At 46.4% G+C, this 22,282-nt stretch overlaps 1 protein-coding gene across 1 annotated transcript in view; it reads left to right on the top strand.

The window, feature by feature from the left end:
• MRPL37 (mitochondrial ribosomal protein L37) overlaps window positions 1–22,282 on the top strand; it is a 156,539-nt gene that overhangs the window by 86,339 nt on the left and 47,918 nt on the right. Inside the window, exon 5 of the mRNA XM_069642135.1 lies at window positions 3,685–3,845. Within this exon, the coding sequence (XP_069498236.1) occupies window positions 3,685–3,845 (161 nt within the window). The remainder of the gene's footprint in view (window positions 1–3,684; window positions 3,846–22,282) is intronic.

Here is a 22,282-nt window from a genome sequence, read left to right as displayed (position 1 = left end):
GTCTCGGAGGAAAAGATTTGCTCTTTGCTCTCCGCTCTGAAGCCAACTAATGATACGCTTTTTGCCATCCCATCATCAGTAGATAAACGTATAGCCCCAGATATCGCCCCATTCATTACGAAATTTGTTAACAAATCACTTATCAGGGGTAGTCCCAACAATTTTGAAAAAAATCGGTGGTTACACCGTTGTTAAAAAAAAAAAAAAAAACAAACTTAGACCCCAAAAATGTTCAGAATTACAGGCCAGTGGCAGGATTGCCATGGCCATCTAAGATCCTGGAAGAAAAATTGTGACCACTCAATTGCAGAATCATGTTGATCTGGAGAATCTGCTAGACCCACTACAATCTGGTTTTCGCCCAGGTTTCGGGACGGAGACGACGACGTTGACATTGTGGGATGATTTGCTAGAAATGGCGGATCAGGGGGGCAAGTCTCAATTGGTAATGCTGGACTTGTCCGCCGTTTTTGATAAAGTGGACCATGGGACTCTGAGACGCTTAACTGAAGTAGGAGGGGTGGGGGTAAATGCTCTGCAATGGTTCAGATCTTTTCTTTGTAGTAGAGAACAATGAGTTCGACTTGGAGATTTCTTGTCGGACTCGGTACTACAAAGTTGTGGAGTTACCCAGGGATCCTCTTTCCCCATTACCTTTTAATGTATATGTTAAATTAATTAGGGACATCCTGAGAAAGCATGGCATACAGTTTCACTCGTATGCAGATGACACTCGGGTGTTCTTGAGGATACAGAATCAAGAGGAAACATACGAGATAGTGGAACGATGCCTACAAGAAATACAGGGTTGGATGTGTGTGAATCAGTTATTGCTGAATGCCAGCAAAACTGAAGTAACCGTATTCGCCTCAAAATTCCACCTGCAGAAGGAGAAATTGCATCCCCCTTGTCTATTGGGGACACAGTTTCCCAACTCTGGCCTCACAACTTTGGAACACTGTTCCACTGGATATCAAATCCACACCTACCTTCCAACCCTTCAGAACTAAGGTCATCACCTGGTTACTCAACAAATAACCAACCATGTTTGTATACATTCCTAATGTACAAATGTTTCTTATTATGCACTAACTGTCTTTCTGTTTACTCTGCCTCATTACTACTGTACTATTGTTCCCTAATGATGCCTGTAACTTGATGCTCAAAGCGCACATATACCCCAGGGTCAAGAGCGCTATACAAATAAATAAACAAACAAACAAACAGTTGAACTTCTCTAAGAAAATAAAAAATGTAGGCTGCATTTGGGAGGACAATATGGGAAGAGGAGCTCAGGTGAGCGCGAAGGTGCAGGCAGCATATCACTCATTGCGCATATTGAGACATACATTACCTTTCATTGCGAATGAGGATAGAGCGGCAGTTATTGGTACTCTGGTCAATTTGAAGCTAGATTATGGCAATGCACTATTGTCAAGTATCCCAGCCCAAGAACTGCAAAGATTGCAGTTGGCCCAAAATGCAGCAGTTAGACTGGTGCACAGGGCAAAAAAAACAACACCCATCTCCTTTCTGAGAAAAACCCTACATTGGTTGCCAGTAAAGGGGAGAATAGAGTTTAACATCCTTTGTCTGGTTTACAAGGGCGTGAATAAGATAGGACCAACATACCTATCAGACAAGATCGGGAGGTATGTTCCTACCAGACAACTGCGCTCTGCAGACCAAAATCTGCTTTGCATACCAGGTACCAGGTGTGTGAACAAAGGGGACCGCAGATTCGCAGTCTAGATTCAAACCCTCTCTGCTTTCCGGAGGGCTGTGAAGACCTATCTGTTCTGTTAGATTTTCTTTTGTGTATGTTTATGATTGCTGGTGCTAAGCAATTCTCATGTGATCTAGTGGGACCGTTCATAGACAAATAGCAATTGACACATCTGCGCCCAGTTACGATTTATTTCATCCGGTGCGTGTTACAAATACTTCAATTCAGATCTCCCCTATCTATTCCATCTCCCATATCTATTGCAACTGTTACTCTATAACCTATCTTATCTCTCTTATAAAGTTTAGAAGAAAAAAGCTTAAAAAGCCCTCTTGCACTCTAATCCAGACCTACCTATAGCTGACACCTATGTCAATGCTACTGCCAGGCAGACTATCACTGACATACTCTTCTCCGTCCCTTCTCCTAATCTATGGACTCCCCACCTGGTCTCCACTCTTCCCCTTTCTCCCATAAATGGTGGCACTATATGAGAAGCACTCTTGGCATCATTTCTCATCCTCTAGGTGCTTCATTAATGTCTATCACAATAGCATTGTCATGGCCCAAGACTCTCAACCTACTCTTATGCTCCTTGACCGGCGCCTGCCCTCATATCCTATCCCTCCTTCCCTCTAACCTCTCCACCACCACTAATGGTAGTAACACGTCCCATTACCCCCCCTCTGAAAACTTTCAAAGGTGACAACTAGCTTCACTTAGCTACTCTGAATGCCCGCTCTGCGGTCCAACACGCCTCAGACATCTGTCGCCTTGACGTCCTCATCCTTACCGAGACGTGGTTCAATGCTAGCTGTCGCTGCTCTTGACACTCTGCTTCCTTTTAACCCATTAAGTCCAAAGGACGAGGTATCTCGTCCTTGGGATTACCTCCCCAGTGCCAAGGACGAGATATCTCGTCCTCGGCACTTAAGGGGTTAATGAAGTAGAAAATGTTAGAAGGCTTTGCATGGTGAAATACCAAAAAAGGCCTTGGCAATTGGGGGGGGGGGGGGGACCCATGGCAGTTAAGTTCCCTCTAATACCTCTTCCTCCCCTCTCATCCCTGACTGTCTGACCACCATCCAAGCATGGTGTGCAGCTAATGATCTCTGCCTTAATGCCCGTAAGACGGAGATCCTTCTCATTGGGACAGCTGTGCCCTGTTTTCCTCCTACCCTCTGGCTGGCCCCCCCCTCCCCCCTTGGGCCCACACTATCTTGGGCAGCCAAAAATCTTGGTCGTCTTCTCTGTTCTCTCCTTCACCCCTAGCATCTTGGACCTCGGCAAGAAGGCCCACTTCCAGCTCCCCCTCTTCAGAGGCATTCTTCCTTTCCTCACCTTCGCCTAGAAGCTCAAAGTCTCCAGAGCTTTGGTCCTCTCTAGGCTGGACTACTGCACAAGCCTCTTCCTCAAACTCCCCCCTCACCCTACGCCCCCTTTAGCTAACCCAGAGTAGGGCTGCAAGACTTATCCTTGGCCTCACTACCTCTTTCCCTTCCCTGGCAATCACCCGACTGCCGCTGAGACTGGTGGCCTGGTTCTCCTGAACCTCACAGGATACCAGACCGCTCTACCCGGTCGATACCATCCCCCTCATTACCCCCCGCCCCCCTGCAATGCACCTTGGCGGCTCTACATCCCAACCTTGTTTGGCAATGTTTTTTTTTTTTTTCTCTCCAGTTGTCTTCCCTTTTAGTGTTTGGCACTTTGAATCATATTTCTGTTTGGTAAAGCATCTCAATAAAATATTAAATTAATGGAATGTATCGGTTAAATTTAAAAATCTAAGAGCAGTGAATCCATTGTAGCATGCAGTCACAATTACCTAAGTAAACGGTCTGTGCCTGATTGTCCTCGTCTGCCATCAAATTCAATAATCTGGCAGTGTGCTTCTCCATATAACCTGGACACCTCATTTGAATTAATTTTTAATGTAATTTTCTGTTCTTTTTTAGGTTTTAAAGAAGGTTATCCATACGCACACCCGCATACGTTATACTTGACTAACGTATGCAATCCACCTGGTGGTCCCCCATTTAATCCAGAGCATCTCAGAGCTAAAATGATTATGTTTGCCTTTGGAAATGCACTGGCTAACGCAAAGAGGCTTTATGGTGTAAGTATGTTTCATGGCATGCCATTTTTCACTGGTTTTGTGATGCTTTTTTTCCACATTCTCCACTACGATATGTAGTGCCTTCTGCATGAGACCTTATACACAGGTAAGAACCCATGACATTTGGACAATGGGTGTATTCCTTATATAATGAAGATCTCCCAAGCAGAACAGTTGCGAGGAGGTGAGATTGGGTGAGTAGTGCAGAAAGCCTATGTCGCAGTCCTAGTCAGGTATGCTAGCGCCTACATACCTAACAAACAACTTCTTACGTAACACCTCTGATCGCCCTACCAGATCTGCACAGGCACATTGCCTCAAAATCCCTAAATTCAAGTTACAGAAGGCACGAGGTAGTAGCTTTCCAGTCCTTGCTGCGAAATTGTGGAACACCCTACCCACAAACTTAAGATTGGAACCGTTTTACCATGTATTCAGGAGAAATGTAAAATTGTGGCTCTTCCCCCCTCCCCCCCCCAAGAGACTTAGACATTCTTGTCATTTGCATATCCACAAGTTAAAACCTGCTGTATTTAACCAATATTGTCTGTAACTGTGCAACTTCGACATGACACTTGTAAAATATGTTATTGTAAATATGTAACCTGTGTATATGAAAGTAATGTACCCAGATGCCTCCGGGCTCGGTTCGAGGAGCAGGCTTCTAAGTCCTTTGAGGTCGCCCCATCCGTGGGGGTCCAAGACAAGGCCAAGCACTGCAAGTCTGTTTCCGGCAGGGTCGCCATAGGGATACTGGGATGGGCACGACAGTGGTATTTCCCCACCACGAGAGCGTCTCTGCCGGACGAAGTGGGATTATTCCACTCCATGGTCGCCCACGCGTCTGAGCTCTTCCAGCTGCCGCCAGAAGAGACCAAAAAGGAAGGGTTCCTGTATCAGCGCCCAGAAACTAAAAGGAAGACCATTCTGGCAGTGCCTCTCCTAGACGACCTATGGGATGAGGGCCTGGTGCTGATGAAGAATCCAGCCCCAGCGAAAAGAGACCAGCTGGAGAAGAAGTATCGTTTGCCAGAGTCCGCACCCAAGTGCCTGCGATTGCAGCCTTTCCCAGATTCTGATGTTTCGGCGGTTGCGAGGATGAAGTCCTCAAATCCATAGTCTTCAGCCTCTATTCCCCTGGACAGCGAGGGGAAGAAGTTGGACGCCATGGGCCGAAAGGTGATTTACTCGGTGGCGACAACAGTTAAGGCAGCGGATGCTCTTGCGATCCTGGCCAAGTACAACAGGGAGCTGTGGTACAAGATGGCCCCGTTGCTGGAATTCCTCGCCCACGACAAGGGGGTCGAGGTGCTGGAGATCCTCCAGGAGGGCGAAGTGGCATCGGACCATGACATCATCATAGCCATGGACTTCGCGGATGCAGGGTTCTGCCAGATGGGGAATGGTGTCTGCCTCTGTCGTCGTGGCTGGTTGAAAGCCACCAACTTTCGGCAGAAAGTTCAGATGAGTGTCCTGGCCATGCCGTTTAACGGGGACAATCTCTCTGGGAAGGCTGTAGATGAGTCGTTGCTGGACATCAAGACCGACACAGACGGCTCCGGCCCTAGGCACTCTTCAGCAACATCGTCCTTACTTTCATGCCTCAGGAGGCAAATCCGGAAGATCGTCTAAGGTTTTCGGCGTCCTCTTACCGTCAACTCCCCCGTTCCATGACCCTGGAGGTTTACAGGGGTCATTCCAAGGCGTTCGGAGGGGCCAGCCGTCGCTTCCAAGGTGGCACGCCGGCCCAGAAGCAGGACTGAACCGACCAGGACGTCGGGGGGCCCCCCACCCATGCACCCCGGTGCGAGGCCAGCTTGTGGGCTCTGTCAGCGAGTGGAAGAAGATCTCCACTGACCGATGGGTGCTGGACACTCTCGCACACGGACACTCTATAATTCCAGCAGATATGTCTGCGGATAGCACAGACGGCCCGACAAGAGCAGCACATCCCTAAGCTCCTGCAAGAGGTACTGGCCATGCTAAGAAAAGGGGCAATAGAGCGAGTTCCAAAGCTACACCTTGGTGGCAGAGTTTACTCCGGATACTTCTTAGTAAAGAAAGACCAGGGGCTGCCCATTCCCGACTTGCGGTGACTAAACAAGTTCCTCAAGTCCCAAGAATTCAGGATGGTCACGTTGCGGCACTTGCTCGGCCAACTGGAGGAAGGGGACTTTGTAACGTCGCTGGATCTAGAGGACGCTTACTTCTACATCCCCATTCACTAGAAGCATCAGCAGTTCCTGCGCTTCGTCGTACCTCGACGACTGGTTTGTCCGTGCCAAGTCAAGGGAAATCGCTGTTGACCACACAGACAGGACCGTCCAGCTGCTGACGGATCTGGGATTCTCCGTGAACTATCCAAAGTCCTGCTTAATTCCATCGCAGGACGCTCTGCTCCTGGGGTCCAGGCTCAACATGGTATTCTACCTGCCAGCCCCCTCAGAAGAAAGGATTGAGGCCATTTTGGGCAAGGTGCAACGGTTGTTGACACTGAAGATCGGCACTGTGCGAGCCATCAAGTCTCTGCTCAGCATGATGTTGTGTATCTACCTGATCACACTCTGCAGGTTGTGGATGCAACTACCCCCACCCCCTCTAGGAATTCCTGGACGCTTTGTGAGTCCAAGTGTCCGGAAGCTTCACGGATAGAATTGTTCTCGACGAGGAGTGCTGTCGAGCGATAAGGAAGTGGGTCACGTGCTCCAATATCGCCGGAGGCATGGACTTTCAGAGCTCCCTGTACCAGGAGATGGTCACCACGGATGCTTCCCTGGAGGGCTGGGGATGGCCACACCGGATGTCTCCACGCCAGAAGCCTCCGGCGGCAGGAGGAGGCGGATCTCCACATCAAAGTCCTGGAAGTGCGAGCAGTGTTCTGGACCCTCAAGTCGTTCCTTCCATCCCTCAAGAGCAAAGTAGTGAGGGTTTTCACGGACAATACCACCACAATGTTATACATCAGAAAGCAGAGGGGCAACTGATCCCTCGGCTCTCTCCCGAGAGGCGCAGGACTTGTGGCACCGTCGCCCATGGCATGTTTCTCATTCATTTTCACCTGGCGGAAGTCAAGAACTCTGTCGCCCACTCCCTCAGCAGGTATCTGCACTCTTGCCATGAGTGGGAACTTTGGCAGGATCAAGTGGACAACCTCTTCCTCAGGTTGGACAGGCACCAGATCGAACTGTTTGCAATGATGACAAACTCCAGTGCCAGAGGTTCGCCAGCAAGTTCCACCAGCCGGGGAGCATGGGGGGGACACGTTCTCCTTCCTGTGGGAAGGCCTGTACGCATTCCCGCCGTTGCCTCTACTACTACGAGTCATCAGTCAACTCAAACGGTGCTGGTGCAAGATGATCCTCGTCGCCCCGGTGTGGTAGAGGCAGATTTGGTACCCAGACCTTCTCAGCCTATTGATATCGCCTCCAGTCAAACTGCCAGTGGTCGCGGATCTGCTCGCCAGAGACCGAGGTGCAATCCTGCACCACGACCAAGGATCGCTGAACCTGAAGGCCTGGCTCCTGCAGCCTTAGCGTTCGGTGGGTACGAGCTACTGGCGGACTGCCGGGAGGTCCTTGCCAGGGCCAGAGCATTGTCAACTCTTAAATGCTACGGCACAAGTGGAAGTGTTTTGCGACTTGGGTCCGGTCGCAGAACACTTCCACTGAGGGTCACTTCCTCTGAGGGTCACGGCCCTTCGGGTTCTTCTGTACTTGTTGTCGTTGGCTAAGGCGGGGCTTGCGCACGCCTCCATCAAAGTGCATCTGGCAGCTATCTCCCGCTACACCAGGTCTCCGGGACTGTCTTCTCTTTGGTCACACCGTCTAGCCAAGGAGTTCCTCAAAGGACTGTTGATTTTTCCTGCAGGTGAAGGCGCCTGCCCTGGCGTGGGAACTCAGTGTGGTACTGACGAGGCTCATGGAGGGGGGGGGGGTCCTTCGAGCCTATGTATCAAGTTCCTTTCGTGGAAAACAGCTTTTCTTGTGGCCATCACCTCTGTCAGAAGGGTAGGTAAGATCCAGGCACGCAAGCGGCCTTATCTGACTTTCCACGAGATGACGGTGGTGCTGCATACGCACCCCTCCTTCATGCCAAAGGTTCAGTCGGAATTCCACCTCAACAAACCGTTGGTGTTGCCTGTGTTTTTTTTCCCACACCTTCGTCGCCTGCTGATAGGACTTTGCACTCGCTGGATGTGGCGCGTGCTCTGAAGTTCTATGTGGCACGAATTAAGAGCTTCCTGGAAGACTTCTCACCTTTTCGTGAACTTTGGGCCTGTGAACCATGGGAAAGATCTGTCCAAGGCTTCCATTTCCAGGTGGCTCTCCGGCTGTATCACGCACTGTCACCGTTTGGCAAACCGACTGCTGCCTGGCCGTCCGAGAGCCCATTCCACCAGAGCGATCGGCACAGCGACTGCGTTCCTGTCTGGTGTGCCCCTGCTGGACATCGGCAGGGCTGCTACATGGAGGTCTACGCACAGCTTCACGAGATTCTACTGCATCGACAGGGATTCCAGGGAGGAGTCCCGGGTCGGCCAAGCAGTGATGCGCAACCTGTTTGCTTGAAGGTGAGCCTAGTCCCGAGGTAAGAGTAATTGCTTCTGTTGAGCCTTGCCACCTCCCGTGGTTGTGTATGTATGTACTGCTATGTATTCTTATTCTTGAGCATGTGAATCCATGCCAGACCCCAAGTTGGAGAAGGAACAATTACAGGCAAGTGACTTGTTCCTTATCCTACCGTACCCACCCAGCACCCGCCCCCCCACGCCCCAGGCACAGATATGCCCCGTTTAAGAGATCCCAGCATTTACTTTTGTTGGGCAAACCTACTTCTGGAAGGCAGAGGGGGACCTTTGTGGGGCACACACCATATTGAACAAAAATCTGGTTGTTAAAATGGCAGGGCTTGCCGAACAATGGTTCTAGGTAGCTCACCGTGGGCGTGTCTCTTGGTGCTGGTATGGGTCGAGTGGGGGGGGGGGTTTAAGTGGAAGAAATAACCAGATTAAGATGGGTTTTCTTTACACATCTCACCTCAAGTGGTTCTGAATGCAATGTAGACCTACAGGAAGGGTTTGCGCTACATGGGCCAGAACCACCTTGTCTCTTCCTGCGAGAATACAAATTGCAGATACCCTTTCATCCATTCTCTTAAAACAAGCATGTCCCCTTTTAGTGGTTGTGCACCGTTCTTGCTTGCAAAAATGTTGACCCACCTTGCAAGCAAGAACGGGGCACCACTAGCAACAGCAAGATGCTGGATTTAAGAGAATGGGTGGAAGGGATATCTGCAATGTCAAATTCAAAAACTGAGGACCTGAGCCATAGACGTTCCATCGGACGTTAGAGGATTTGATGCTCTACTGGAAGCCAGTGGCGCTGGAAAAGCACCATGGAATTGATAGTGTAGCTGTGTTTAGACGAGTCACGCTGCAGTGTTCTGAGCTATTGGAAGTTGTTAAATCAAGTAAGCTGGATAGCTCACCTAAAGGGAATGGCAGTAGACCAGCTATGTTTGGAAATTGTGGCATTCACCATCAGAACCCGATGGCTGGGAATAATCTTTCGAAGGAATTTTAAATGGAAGCAGCACATGCTAACCACTGCATTAACCTGCGAGGAAAAGGACAGAATCTGGTAGATTTCTTTTCTCCTTAAGTGTTAGAGTCCAAAGTTCCCATAGCAGAGGGCCTGAACGTATTTTGCCATAGTTTTGTGTTTCCAGAAGGACCTTGTTATTATCTGTATTTAACTTCAGCTAGTGGCAACCCAAGATTTCAGGCCACTCGCATGTGCAGCCAATCGCATAACGCCATCTATACACAATTGTATTTGTGTTATAGGTAGAACCTGAAGTCAAAGGAGCGGATCTGTTTGGCTGGATGTAGACGTTGAATAATAAAGGGGATATCGGTGACGAGCCTTTGGGTTCCACCGATCCGATAGGCAGGGGATCAGTCATGACCATCTGAATTCTATCAAGAAGAATTGCAGCCAGCTGAGGATAGGGCCCTTCCTATCGACATCCTGCAACTAGGGCAGAATCTCTAGGTAGTCGACGTGGCTGAGTAGTCTAACCGGCCCACACTCGAGACTTGGCCATTACCCATTCCTATGTACAGATAGTGCAGGCTTGATAACGGCATGGATTCACTTTCCCAGGTGCGGCATAATGCTGCCTGTTTGAGCATCCAATTAGTTGAATATTTCTATGGACTAGTGAAACCATCTCTGACTTTTGCCAAAAAAGGGAAGCAGGGAGATGGGTTATCAGGATTTTCCGAGTCTTTTTGGATTACAATACAAGTGACGCTATGCTGGGATTCTCCTCGATTTCACGTTTTCTGAAAGATACAAATGGGTTTGGCTCTAGTGTAGGTACAGTTCATCCCAACAAGAATCTGCAACATGTAATTTATGGATTATACTTTCCGTCGTCTTTTAGGTCTTATGTGATCACTTGTACACTAGGTGCTGTTTTATAGGTAGGAACCTAATTCCCAAGTCCAAGAAACTATGGCACGAATCCCAATACCCTTTATTGTTCCTTGCTCTTAATGCCCAGCGTTCGCTATACAAAACCCGGCTGAAGCGTGCCGTAGCCTCAGACTTTTCCAGCCAGGTTTCACCAGCATGAGCTCTTCTCTGCTCCAACCCTCGCCACCTATTGATCTTGGTTCTATGTTGCTCGCTTGGGTGATATTCATTCTTTCTTTGTCATAGAAATGTGTGCTGGGGCTTTCAACAAAACCCCTAACCTTCCTATTTGCACATTTATCATGGATTCCAGACACCTGCCCCTCCCACTTGGGAAAAGTTATGTCTGTCATATGAAAGCTTTCTGTATCCTTTGTCCTGTATAAAAGTAGACCTCTTTGAGTAATGGCTCTAGACCTACTGCATTACTGAAATCCTCTGCAGGAGACTGAAAAGGGGCAATGAGAGGCATTTTCCTTCGCCTTTGGTCATTTGCAGCCTTTTCTTCTATTCAGATCGCTGGAGCACAAGTTGGGATTTTTCTATCCGATCACCATCCTCATTTACTTCTATGTGGCATCAGCCTTTCATCTCCAATATATGGGCGCCCCCAACAGGGGACGGGAATGAAGCCATTTGCTCTGCAAGAAATGAGCATGTTCCTAACGCACATGGGCATTCCAGCACCCGTGTCTTTGCTCTGCTATGTCCAAACCTCCAGAAACATGCTTTTTCCTTAATTCTTTTCTCCACTATGACAGGTGCATGGCAGTCTCCAGCGAGTTTAGTAGCGTTATACCCCGTGAAATATCCTTTCCGGCACCATATCCCCAAGTGCTCTGCTTGGAGTGTCTGGGCCCTGACCACCGATGTAACCCCTACCCTGCTTGTGATGCCCTAACACCTAGATCTTAAAAAAAATTAAAAAAATACTCTTCCAGTGGGGCAAATTATTTTTCCAAGTTTCCCCAGATCGGTATTCACCCAGAAAATAAGAACATAAAAACAGAGGCCGAAAAGAAGGTATTTTTAAGGGCCAATTTGTGTGAGGTTTTTGCACATTTAAAAAGCAAAAATAGATGGGGGTGGGGGCAAGTGCATAAAAAAGGTGGGCGGATGTTGGGGAAAGCAGAGAGATCTCCCCCATATATATAAAAGGAAAACAAAAATGAAATCTGTTTTCGGCGTCAGTGTTTTATATTCGCTATTTTAACGCAGAACCACATATAGGACATTAGTCTGAGAAGGTAAGTGTACTTCTCTTCTATAGTACACTCTAGCAGGGAGACTCCTTTATGAGTTCAAAGGCTGGGGGGGCGTCGTACAGATCTTCTGACTGGGGTCCATGCCTAGGCTTAAAGAGTTGACCTCTGCGCTCAGACTGAGGTGCCCTCACTCTTCTGCCGGGACCAGCTCAGTGAGGCCTTCACTCTTCTCACTAAACATCCATCCTAGGGATCTACAAGTCTTGTTACTGGGGCCCATGACCAAGGGGGGGCTCCTGTAAGAAAAAGGATCAGAGGGTCTTTGCCTGAGGGCTCAAAGCTTCCCGGAACCCGCTCTGAGGTCCCAAAAAATGGACAATCCTTGGATCGAGGGCACCACTCGATCTGGAGCAGAGCCCTTGAGATGAGACTGACATTTTTCATGCAATCCCTCCTCCTCACAAAATAGTGGCCACGTGGGAGAGCAGTATGTTATATGCATGTGATGCACAAGCACCTTCATCTGGTGAGTTCTTCACCATCAGAGATAGCTGTAGAGTTGGGCAGTGTGCAAGCACTCATTTGGCCTCTTTTAGTGACTTCCAAGCGGGCGTTTTCCCTGCATGCATAATGTATTGGTTTTGGTCCCTCTTGGACGTCCGTTGTGCACCTCCTATCCACTAACCATCAGTTCACATTGGTACTTAAAGAGGCGCAGTCCTGTTAGGGTAGGCAGATCCTGTGGTTGGCAGCCAAGGCTATGTGGATTCTTTACTCTGGTGCCCCTCCTTGCTAAACCAGGCTACTTTGGCAGTCTGTGTTGAGTTTCTTCAGTCGCTTCATGGTGCACACGAATTCCAACAAATGTCTACCATAATCAGAGCGTTTCTACCCCAGAAGCTTCAGCTCTGTGCTGATGCCCCACAGTCTCAATCGTCCATGTCGGCATCCCCGCAATTACCGGATGCTCCAACACCACAACACCTGTTGCCCACCTAATCCATAACTCCTGGTGGATGGGAGGCATACAGGAGGTGGCATTTCCCCTCTGCAAACAGTCTGCAGGGCTTGTAACCCACTTGATAGTTTGGAACGTGGCACATATGACTGGGAGCATAATGATTTTCCCTACTCAGTTTAGGCTTTTCATGACAGGCTGTGGGGCCTGGTAGGTTCCTGGCCATCCAACACCTCACCAGGATGAACTGTAGCAAAAATTGTGCCTCAAGACTTGTTGGAGCCATCTTTGGGGCCATATTGACACTGCCAGTCGCTACGATCATATGGGAGCAGATATGTGGTGGTCAGTATGGATACACAAGATCAAGTTTATGGCCTGACATGCAGGAAAGAATTTTGGACATACTGTTCAAGGGATTGGAGGAGTTTCACTAGTTTACCAGCAAAGAAGAGAGCTAGCTTGCAGATGCTACAATCTTTTGTAATGTGATCTAAGCACATTTCTGAGGATACTAGGAAAGGAGGGCCAGGCAACCTGAGTCACCCAACATGCATGGGCAAACGAGAAGATAAACTCTCCCAACGAGATCTACTTCCCCCTCTTTCTCATCTGATACTAAAAGCAATGGTGTCGAAGTCGCCGATTCCCCATCGGAGGCAGACTTTCTGTGCATTGGGGCATTGGTGTGGCCTATTTGCCATCCTTTGGCTTTTTTCTGTGGTTTTCTCTGGATTCCTCCTGCCCTTTACTTGCTCCACCCCTGCTACAGAACTGGTCCTGAACGCTACTCCTGGAAATTGCACAACTGATGGAGGCTGAGCAGTGGATGCTGTCCCATCCTCAAGCATGGGCTTCTATTGAAGGATTTTCACTTTTCTGAAAGAGCCAGACAGGCCTGTGAGTTGTGCTGGATCTCTCCTTTTGTCAACCAATTTGTTCCACTAGAGAAATTCAAGATGGTCATGCCTACCTAGTTTGCGGAGTTCCTCTTCGCAGGGGACTGGCTGTGTGCCTTGGACCTGAAGGACTCCTATCTACGCCTTCCAATATAGGAACCACATCAGCAATTCCTACCCTTTTTTGTGATGTGGAGGGACTTTCAATACAGAGTCCTACCATTTGAGTTGAACTCGGCCCATGGGTCTTTACCAAAATTATGAATGCCATTGCAGGTTTTTTAAAGACCAGTGGCTAAAGTGTTAATCCGTACCTGGATGACTGGCTCGTCGGTGCCAGATCTGCAGAAGAGGTTACGCAAACCCTGCAGATTTCTTTGAACACCCTTTTCAATTTGGGGTTCTCTAACCTGAAAAAGTCACAACTGACTCTGATTCAATATTTGGCCTTCTTAGGGTCCAGATGAGGCACCCTACAGGAGTGTATACTCCTGACCTACGAGAAGCAGAAAGGCATCCTCCAGAAAGGGGCTCATAGCTACATTCATCCTCAGTCACATTGGCCAGGCTCAAAATATGTTGCTTCCATCTATAACTAGCAGCGTTTTGAGATCGGGAGAAAGAGTCCCACTCCAACAACGTGTCTATTCCTCTCTCGCAGGAGTACTTGCTCTGATGGTAGCACAAGTACAACCTGATAAGAGAAGCCTCTCTGGTTACGGCACCTCACTCCACTACAGTGAACACTGGTCTATCCCTCAAGGCATGGAGTGGCGATGCTGGGGACTCGCTTGCTACATGGTCTCTGGTCGGGTTCGGACAGTAAGACATAAAACATTTCTGGTTCTCAAAGCCATATTTCTGCCTTTCAAGTCCTTTCTACCACGTAAACAAGGCTGTGTTGTGCTGATTCAGACAGACAGACCAACCTTCATCTTTTATATCAACAAGCAGGGAGGGGAGGAAGTCCCCTGCACTTGATGCTGACAGTCGAGATTTCAGAGTGGGCAATTGCCCAACTGATTATGCTCTGAGCGATTTCATGTCACAGTAAAATATAACACAGATACGAAGGGCTTGAAGTAAATAACTGCACATAGAAACTCCACCTTGGGATACCGCAAATGGTGTGGTCACCAGGAGGTGAACTTGTTCGCCACAGTATTCAGTGCCAAGTGCATCACATTCGATTCCAGGTAGCCAGGACCGAGGGGTCTCTTATGGGATGCATTCCAGTTGGGGTGGTACGAAAGTAACTGTTCTGCTTTTCTTTCTCCTACTTTCAGAGAATTTCCAGCAGGTCATCTAGGGAGTGCCCAGTAGTGCCTGTACACTCCAGTGCTAGCATGCCCTCCATTGGTGGGAGCCAGTCCTCCATCCCGTGCCACATTCTCTAGCACTAGTAGTGTGGCACCTGAAGAGCTGAACCTGGGTCACCTGGTGCTTTCAGAAACAAACTTCAAGCTAATTCAGCAGTCTAGAAAAGGGCTCCTCCAGTGCTCAATATTAGAGCAAGCAGTCTTGAGTTGGCCATTGGGCGGCGGAGAAGAATATGGATCCACTCGGCTACCCCTTGACAGTGTCTTGATTTTTTTCCACCCATCTAGCACAGTCTAGCACATAGTCTGGCACAGAGGTGGATACCTGCAGAATGTGTGTAGCTGCAGTTGGGGTTTAGATATATCTATGGAATACTTTACGGATTAGCGTCTCTAATTTAATGCTTCCCTCAGTGTGACAATCCACCCCACAATAAGAAGCAGGCTGTTTTGTACATTAATATTTTGTTTTATTTAAAATAATGAATCAAGGAATTGAACATGGTCTTCTAACTTGCAACTTCAAGGGAATACAGGAAGCTTGCCTACAGAACAGAAAATGTAACCTGAATGCTGTTATCTAAGTAATGATTTCAATCCAGTTTGCACAAACATCTGTACATAAAAAAGCAAATATGAATGACTTTTCAGTAAGCTGGAGTAATTCATAAAGTAGACCCACACATTGACATTGTTTGGTTTAATTTTTATGGAACCATAAATCTACAGTTTAGAATTCTGTTTACCTAAAACCCACTTCGCCCTTGACGTCAAAAGATGAAGCAGTTCTCAGAAAGTTAAACATTATTGGCATTTGAGAAATGTATTTCTTTACTATACTTTGTATTACTTGTGCATTACTGTACATTTTTTGTTCTTAATTTTTCTTCTTCCCTTTGTCCTTAAATAATATTGTATAAAGATCATCAATATGAGAAAATATGCATTTGATAAAGTAATGGCCCGATTCAAATCTTAAATGTTGAACACGGTCTGTGGCAAACTAGTGGTTAACATCTTGGGCATCAACACTGTTTAACTCCTGTTTTAATTGGATTGGTCAAAGATAATTATACTAGCTTGGATTTCTCTGGAATGGTTGGAATGCTGGGACCACAGGTCTAACTCACTTTTCCAAAGGAATGAGTTTCACCCTCATAACACCCATGTTCAAAGTGATCATTACGGAATAGATTTCAATTACTTTACTATGGCATACACCAAACAAATCGCTTGTCATTCCACATTTTCATGCCGATTGTGAGAGACCCCAAATTAAAGGAGGGAAAGCCTTGTTATCAAGATGCCACCTAGTGTTCCAATTTTTTATTTAAAAAATCTCAAATCACCAACGCCCTGCACCTTATTCCCCTTTTCTGTGATATTACTTTTAAACAGTTAGTTGCCTAAATAAGCTTAGGTTTATAGTACTCCGATTTTGTTTCTTTCAAAGGACCGGGACAGGTAGGTACAGCAACAGGCTTCAGGCTGACCGGCCAGGTAAGCTTTTCCTTTCATCCTGTCTACCTGCTCTGAAAATCCCTCTCGGGTAATTTGGTTATGCCCTGGTTACGCCTCTGTATTCAATTCAGTGTGGGGGAAAAGGCCCATTTAAGGAGATTCTTCCATCCGTGCATCCAGTTTGAATCCAAATCTGCTACTCTCCTGTCAGATTGACTCTTATGTTCCTCTGTTTTCCGCAAAATGTTCTCTTCTTCCTTTGTGTTTGAGTTTAAATACCCAGCAAACTCCATGCACTGAATATGATTTGATGCACCAGGACACCCCTCCGTTCACTGTCTCAGACCAACTAGGGCCCTCATCCTGACAAATATTGGCCCAGAAAATGCCAGGAGGGCTTGTATTTGCCACAAATTAGCCCTTCCCAAGTAAATGGGAATTAAACTGGAATATTCAAATAATTCTTTACATGGACATGTTATTGCTAAGAATTGGATATTTAGATTTGTAAAAATATTCAGAATTCGGAGTCCTCTGTTAACTTTGTCCCTTGGTGCATCATGGAATGAAAATATGTGACATTTTAATACATCATTTTATATGCAAATGTTTTGTGTTTTTCTGCTGAATCGCTACCTATGTCTGTTTTTCAAATTTGGAAACCATGGTTCCAAAGTTATAACTTATGATGTATTTCCTTCTCATTGTCACTTTGTGCAGCTTTTGTGATGCACGTTTTGTTATACAATTTAGCTTAGATTGCATGTGTATGTGACTCTTATCAGTATACCATCTGTTGTTTTGAACAAAGGACCATTTTACTGGGTTATTTTACATATGCATAGGGTTTAAGTGTTCCAGGGTCAGAGGCTTGCGAGGGATCTGCTATTTAAGAATGAACCTAACAATTGACCAAACCCTGGAATTGCTGACTTTTCAGATTTGCTTAATAATACAAAACCAGCATTTTGGCATTTTCCAAGGCAAGCCACTCGGATTTAAGTGTTATTTTTGAAGATAAGAACAGAGTGCATTGCCTTCAGTAAACAGACAGGCCCATTTAATCTTCTATGCATTGATCAAATTGAATGGTACTGGTGTCTGGGCATTCCTGCTTCACAAAAGAGCTAACCTTTGCACAATCTGACCTTTTGGTTCATTTATAGCTCAGAGCCTAAAATTCAGCATAATGCAACAGATGTGCAAATGATGCTGTTTTTACGTGTAATGGTATTCTAATAATATGTTCTGTTCAAAAATACACTTAATATCTTATGTGATTTGTAATTCAATTTATGTTCATCGTTTCCTTATAGAATACTTAAGTTCAAGTTTCACAGATCACTGTATTACTCTTTGACAGGGTGCAAACTTGCAGAAGCACCTTTAGTTATGTTGTTTTGTTAACACCTACAAACATAGCATGTCTTTCTGCTAAAAGAATGACTAGTGAATGTCGTTTTTGCTTTATTTTGTATGTTTAGCATTAATTACTTGCTTGTTCAATGTCAAATATCCTTCTCACCTTATTTACCAGAGCGCATTACATTCAATCAAATATTTTACAGGGCCATAAAGAAACTCAGTAACAAGGATCTTTTTCTCAGCCAGTCTGATAGTGAGAAGGGGTTTAGCAGGATGTTTCCACCAGTTAGGCGGCCGCACCATATGTGGAATCTAAATGTAGAATTGGTGGCTGTAGAGTATAAGCTATGGAATCTGTCGATATTAAGATGCAGGGTTCGGAATTTGCCAGTTGCTTGGAGCTATTTAGCTCCTGCTTGTAGCCTAGAAGAGCGTCATACAAATAGCTCCTTGTAGCTGTTTGACTTTACAGGCTAGCTGCTGCCATTCAAACAGAGCTTTCTCACATCAACTCTGTGTGTTTGGGTACGTGTCTAAAGGAGCTTTAAAACATGTACGAGACATTTAAAGCCTAATTTATCATATACAATGGGCGAATTGTTGTAGTGTGGAAGTTAGATTTGCAACTTGCTGTGTGAGAGTTCCTGGTTTCTCAGAGGTAGCTCCTGCCTACTGAGTGATGCCGGATACCCCGGAGCTGTTTTAGTTTCTGCTCATCAAATCCTTAATTCGACACCTGTGCTAGTTACCTGGAAAGTGGTGCTATTGGTGGCGCCGACTGCAGCCATAAGGGGAGCTACACACCCCTTCAGCTTTTTTTTTTCCCAAAGTACTATCAGCGTTTCAAGTAAATCAGAGGCTCTCGTTCCCAAATTGTATTTCTAACCCGCAGTCTGAGGTGGAAAAGTATTGTATTACCTAAACACCTTCAATTCTTATTATTTCGTACCAAAGACTTTAGGAAATCTGATTCACTATTTGATTACCTTTGGGTGGGTACTCTCCGGGGGTCAACAGTCCAAAGCCTCAGTCGTTAGGTGGATGGTGGTCGGCATTACTGAATCTTAAATAGCTCAGTGAAAACAAAGGCTACAGTTGTGGGCTTTCAAAGGCATATTGTATGGGACATTATCAGCAAGGCAACCATGGGGACTACGCCGACTGCCATCTGCAGACACAACTGTTTAAATTCAAATAGTTGGTCTTTTTCGAGTTTCAAAAAACAAACTGTAATACTCCGCAGCTTCCACTAGATGTCGGCCTATGCACAGCATGTGAATCTAAGCAGATACAAGCATCAGAAATACGATTACGGTGAGTAATGTAATGTATTATGTATATATATATATATAATATGCTCCTTGTTTTCATGATGTAGCTCCTGCTTGCTGGGAGAACATCTTATACTCGGGAGCTTCGTTTAACAACTCCTTTTTAACTTCTACTGAAATAATGGGTTGACTCTGTGTCGCCTACTGGGGTCCATCTATCCAGAATTCTCCTCCCTGTGATTACTGAAGACAACCTAGCCGGTCTTTGCCCTTCCTTTCACTTTCTCAACACTCTCTTCCATGTCAGAAACTGTTATTCTGTTCATACGTTTGAGGAACTTGTTCTTGGGAGATTAACATGGTTTATATTTGTAAAACTGCTCAATAGAGCTGCTGGTTTGTACCAGGATACATCCGCCCAAAAGTAAAAAGAGTAATTCAAAAACCATGCATGCACCAAACAAGAAGTAATTTATTGGACCCAAACATCTGACAAGCACGGTTCAGACAGTCCCGTGGAAATGAACGTAATGAAATGAGCTCTTGAGGCTGCCCACCAGTGGCTGAACGTTTTTATAGACAAATTCCACAATTACCAAGCAATATTTTGGAGCAGGTCACAGGACCTGATGGGTGGAACTACGTCAGACCCCTATATGAAAGTGTACCTTAAGTGACCCTGATTGGGTAAAATATTTCTTGCCCAAAATCACATTAACGCTCCTCGTGATGTCACAAACCTTCCCACACCAATGTGATTGTACTGATCGGTCAAAACACTTGTTAGTCATTGGTTGGCAATGCCCAATATACAAATGCATAAACTGCTGCATTCTGATTGGACAGAAAATCTTGAGGTGTCAAGGGGCTAGACATTCACACGGAGTCTAACAATGGTGTGCCCTGCAGACCTCAGCGAGGACCCTTTACAATGTTGCACCCTAGGGGCACCAAAACCTCTCTCGAATGATTGTCTCCCTGTTGTGCACCCCAAAGAACCTACCCCATTGCTCTGCCCCCCATCTCCCTTCTCGTGCCTTTCTGCCAAATACAGTCTGAAAAAAATTGTACCACTCTGTGGCTGGATTTTAATTAACTGTATTTGATTTCTATTTCTCTGCCAATTCTTCTTGTGCACCCAGGTGGCTAGTTCATTGGCCTCGAAAGTATCTCTTAGGGCTAGGGATAGGACTGCGCTCTCCTGGGAAACTTTAGTCTTGCAACTTTTCTACGCACTGGTTCTGCTCAATGTTCAAAAAACACATTCTGAGATGTCTGTGAAAGATGCTTTCCTAACGTGAGCTTACAAGAAATTGGCTTCTCTACTGTTCACATATTGCTCAACCAGCCCCCCTACAACATTACCCCCCATAGGCACCTTGCACCCTGATCCGATGCAGTGCTGTGCAAACTCCTCCATTACTACAGTAAACCCCTCCATCCTCCATTGCGTTCTGCCATGGGACTCCTCGAGCTGCGCCTGCTTTTTGGTCTCCCTATACATGCTGCGTTGAATGACGTCCCCACAATGTTGAATCTGGTTCTTTAAAACATTCCCCCCTCCAACAGCTCTCTGCTCTTTTCCTTTGGTATCCATATTCTAATTACCCTGCACAAGCTCCTCCCTCATGCCTCATAGTCCTCTGGGGAGCAATCCAATATCAAACAGGCCTCCTCCTCAGCTGAACAGTCAACGGCCTCATAGTTATCTATAGCCAGGGGTGGCATTGTAAACATTTGTGTGGGACCATATTCAGGCATATCTGTTTGTGTGTCACTTCCTTTGCCTTTCAACTTTCAGGGGCAACATACATGCCCCCCCCTGTTCCCCTTGCACATCATTCTTAACCTTAATTTACATGCACAGAAAGTGATGAGTACCAAAGCAAGGAAGGGGGCAGTTATCTTAAAAATGTTAGCCGACCACATGGGGTCCCAAGCGAAAGAAATCATCTGTCTTTTGTCATTGTCATGGAGTGTGTGCAGCTCTTCAATAGCCTTGGAAAAAGTTCCATTTGCTGCATCATTTGCAGGCATGAGCATACAGCAGCTGCTTCCTATCTTTTTGCACACACCACCCTCCATTACAGTTAACAAATCCAAAATGTACAGGTTTTGTAGTGCAACCTGTTTTACCACCCTTCGGTCTTCCCTCACAGCATTTAAATCATTCTCCGTTGAATTCGCCAACTATAATACTTTATAATGGGTAATTCGTACCCACTTCGAATTCGCCGCTGCCTGGATGCAACAGAGATGAGAAAGACATTGACGCCTTACTAAACAGGCTTAACTCTGGTGGAATGGCGGCCAGTCTATTAGATTATTTCTGGGACCAATAATTGCTGTCCCTGTGATTTCTGACCAAGTTCAGAGATTGGGCTGTTCGTGTATGCACCCCCCGCTCAATGATTTAGTGTTTAAATCTTTTTTTAATAGTGCAGGGTGATAGGCAAACAGAATGAGTTCCAAGCCGGGCACCACAAGGGCTGGGCTGTGCGAAGTTACTAGCTAGCAAATTCCTCCCCAGTCTGGAGGAAGCTGGACGTATGCCTGGGTCCCACATGTCCAGTATAACTGCCCTCTGACTCCTCGGCGACAGTAACATCATCACCTTTTTGCAGCCTGTGTTGGTCCGCAAATAGATCGAGCTGTTGCGTCTAAAACACAAAGAAAAGAGTGTGAGTAGTAGCAGCAGAAGGAAGAAGTCACAAGGCTGGCAAACCATGCAGAAGTGGGAAAACAAAGGGGATGCCAGAGCGTGGAGACAGATTGCACCTGCTTGTTCAGAGTTTGGGAGAACAGGACCCTCTCAGAAGTGCAGAGGCTGCATGGCGGAAAGTGTTTTGATCATCAAACAGTTGTCCGCCTCACATTATTGACCCCTCGCCCCCTCTGTCTGTGTGTTTTGTAGCCTCTACATCCGCCATCTTTGTAAGCTTAATATGATTGACCGCATACACTTCCTCCATCTAATCTGTCCATTTGACAGTAACTGAATGTCCCTGGAACAAACCCTTGTTTTGCATAACGCCAAAGGCATCAAACACCCCACCCCCTCGTCAGCTGACACCTCTTCAGGGAGCAAGAGCGTGGGCATCCCTGTGGAATGAGAGAGCATGAATAACATGTCATTGGCCCTCTACGCCCCACCCGTCTCATATTGACGTACCATACGTTGCCAGGCGCAGTGCCATGACCGCACCTAATGCTGTTAGAACAATTCAGAACAAAACACTTCCTTAATTATTGCTCCTACTAGGGGCAAACTGTCCCCTTTCAACTAAAAACCAAATAAACATAACACCAAAAACAAAACACTACAAAAATCCAGTTTATACTATCCCTTCCCTCGTTTTAATACTTTAACTTGCTTTAGTTCCTTCAGACCGCTCATTTGTCTTCTGTAAAGGGAGATAAAAATGTTAAGTTAACTGGGCAATACTTAACATCAGTTGGTCCCCCCCCCTCTCTTCTCCT

This window comes from Ambystoma mexicanum, chromosome 1q (genome assembly GCF_040938575.1).
Source record: "Ambystoma mexicanum isolate Mex_15411 chromosome 1q, UKY_AmexF1_1, whole genome shotgun sequence".
Classification (NCBI taxonomy): Eukaryota; Metazoa; Chordata; class Amphibia; order Caudata; family Ambystomatidae; genus Ambystoma; species Ambystoma mexicanum.
The sequence above is the reverse complement of the archived record's forward strand: the minus strand, read 5'-3'. Positions and strand labels throughout refer to the sequence as shown.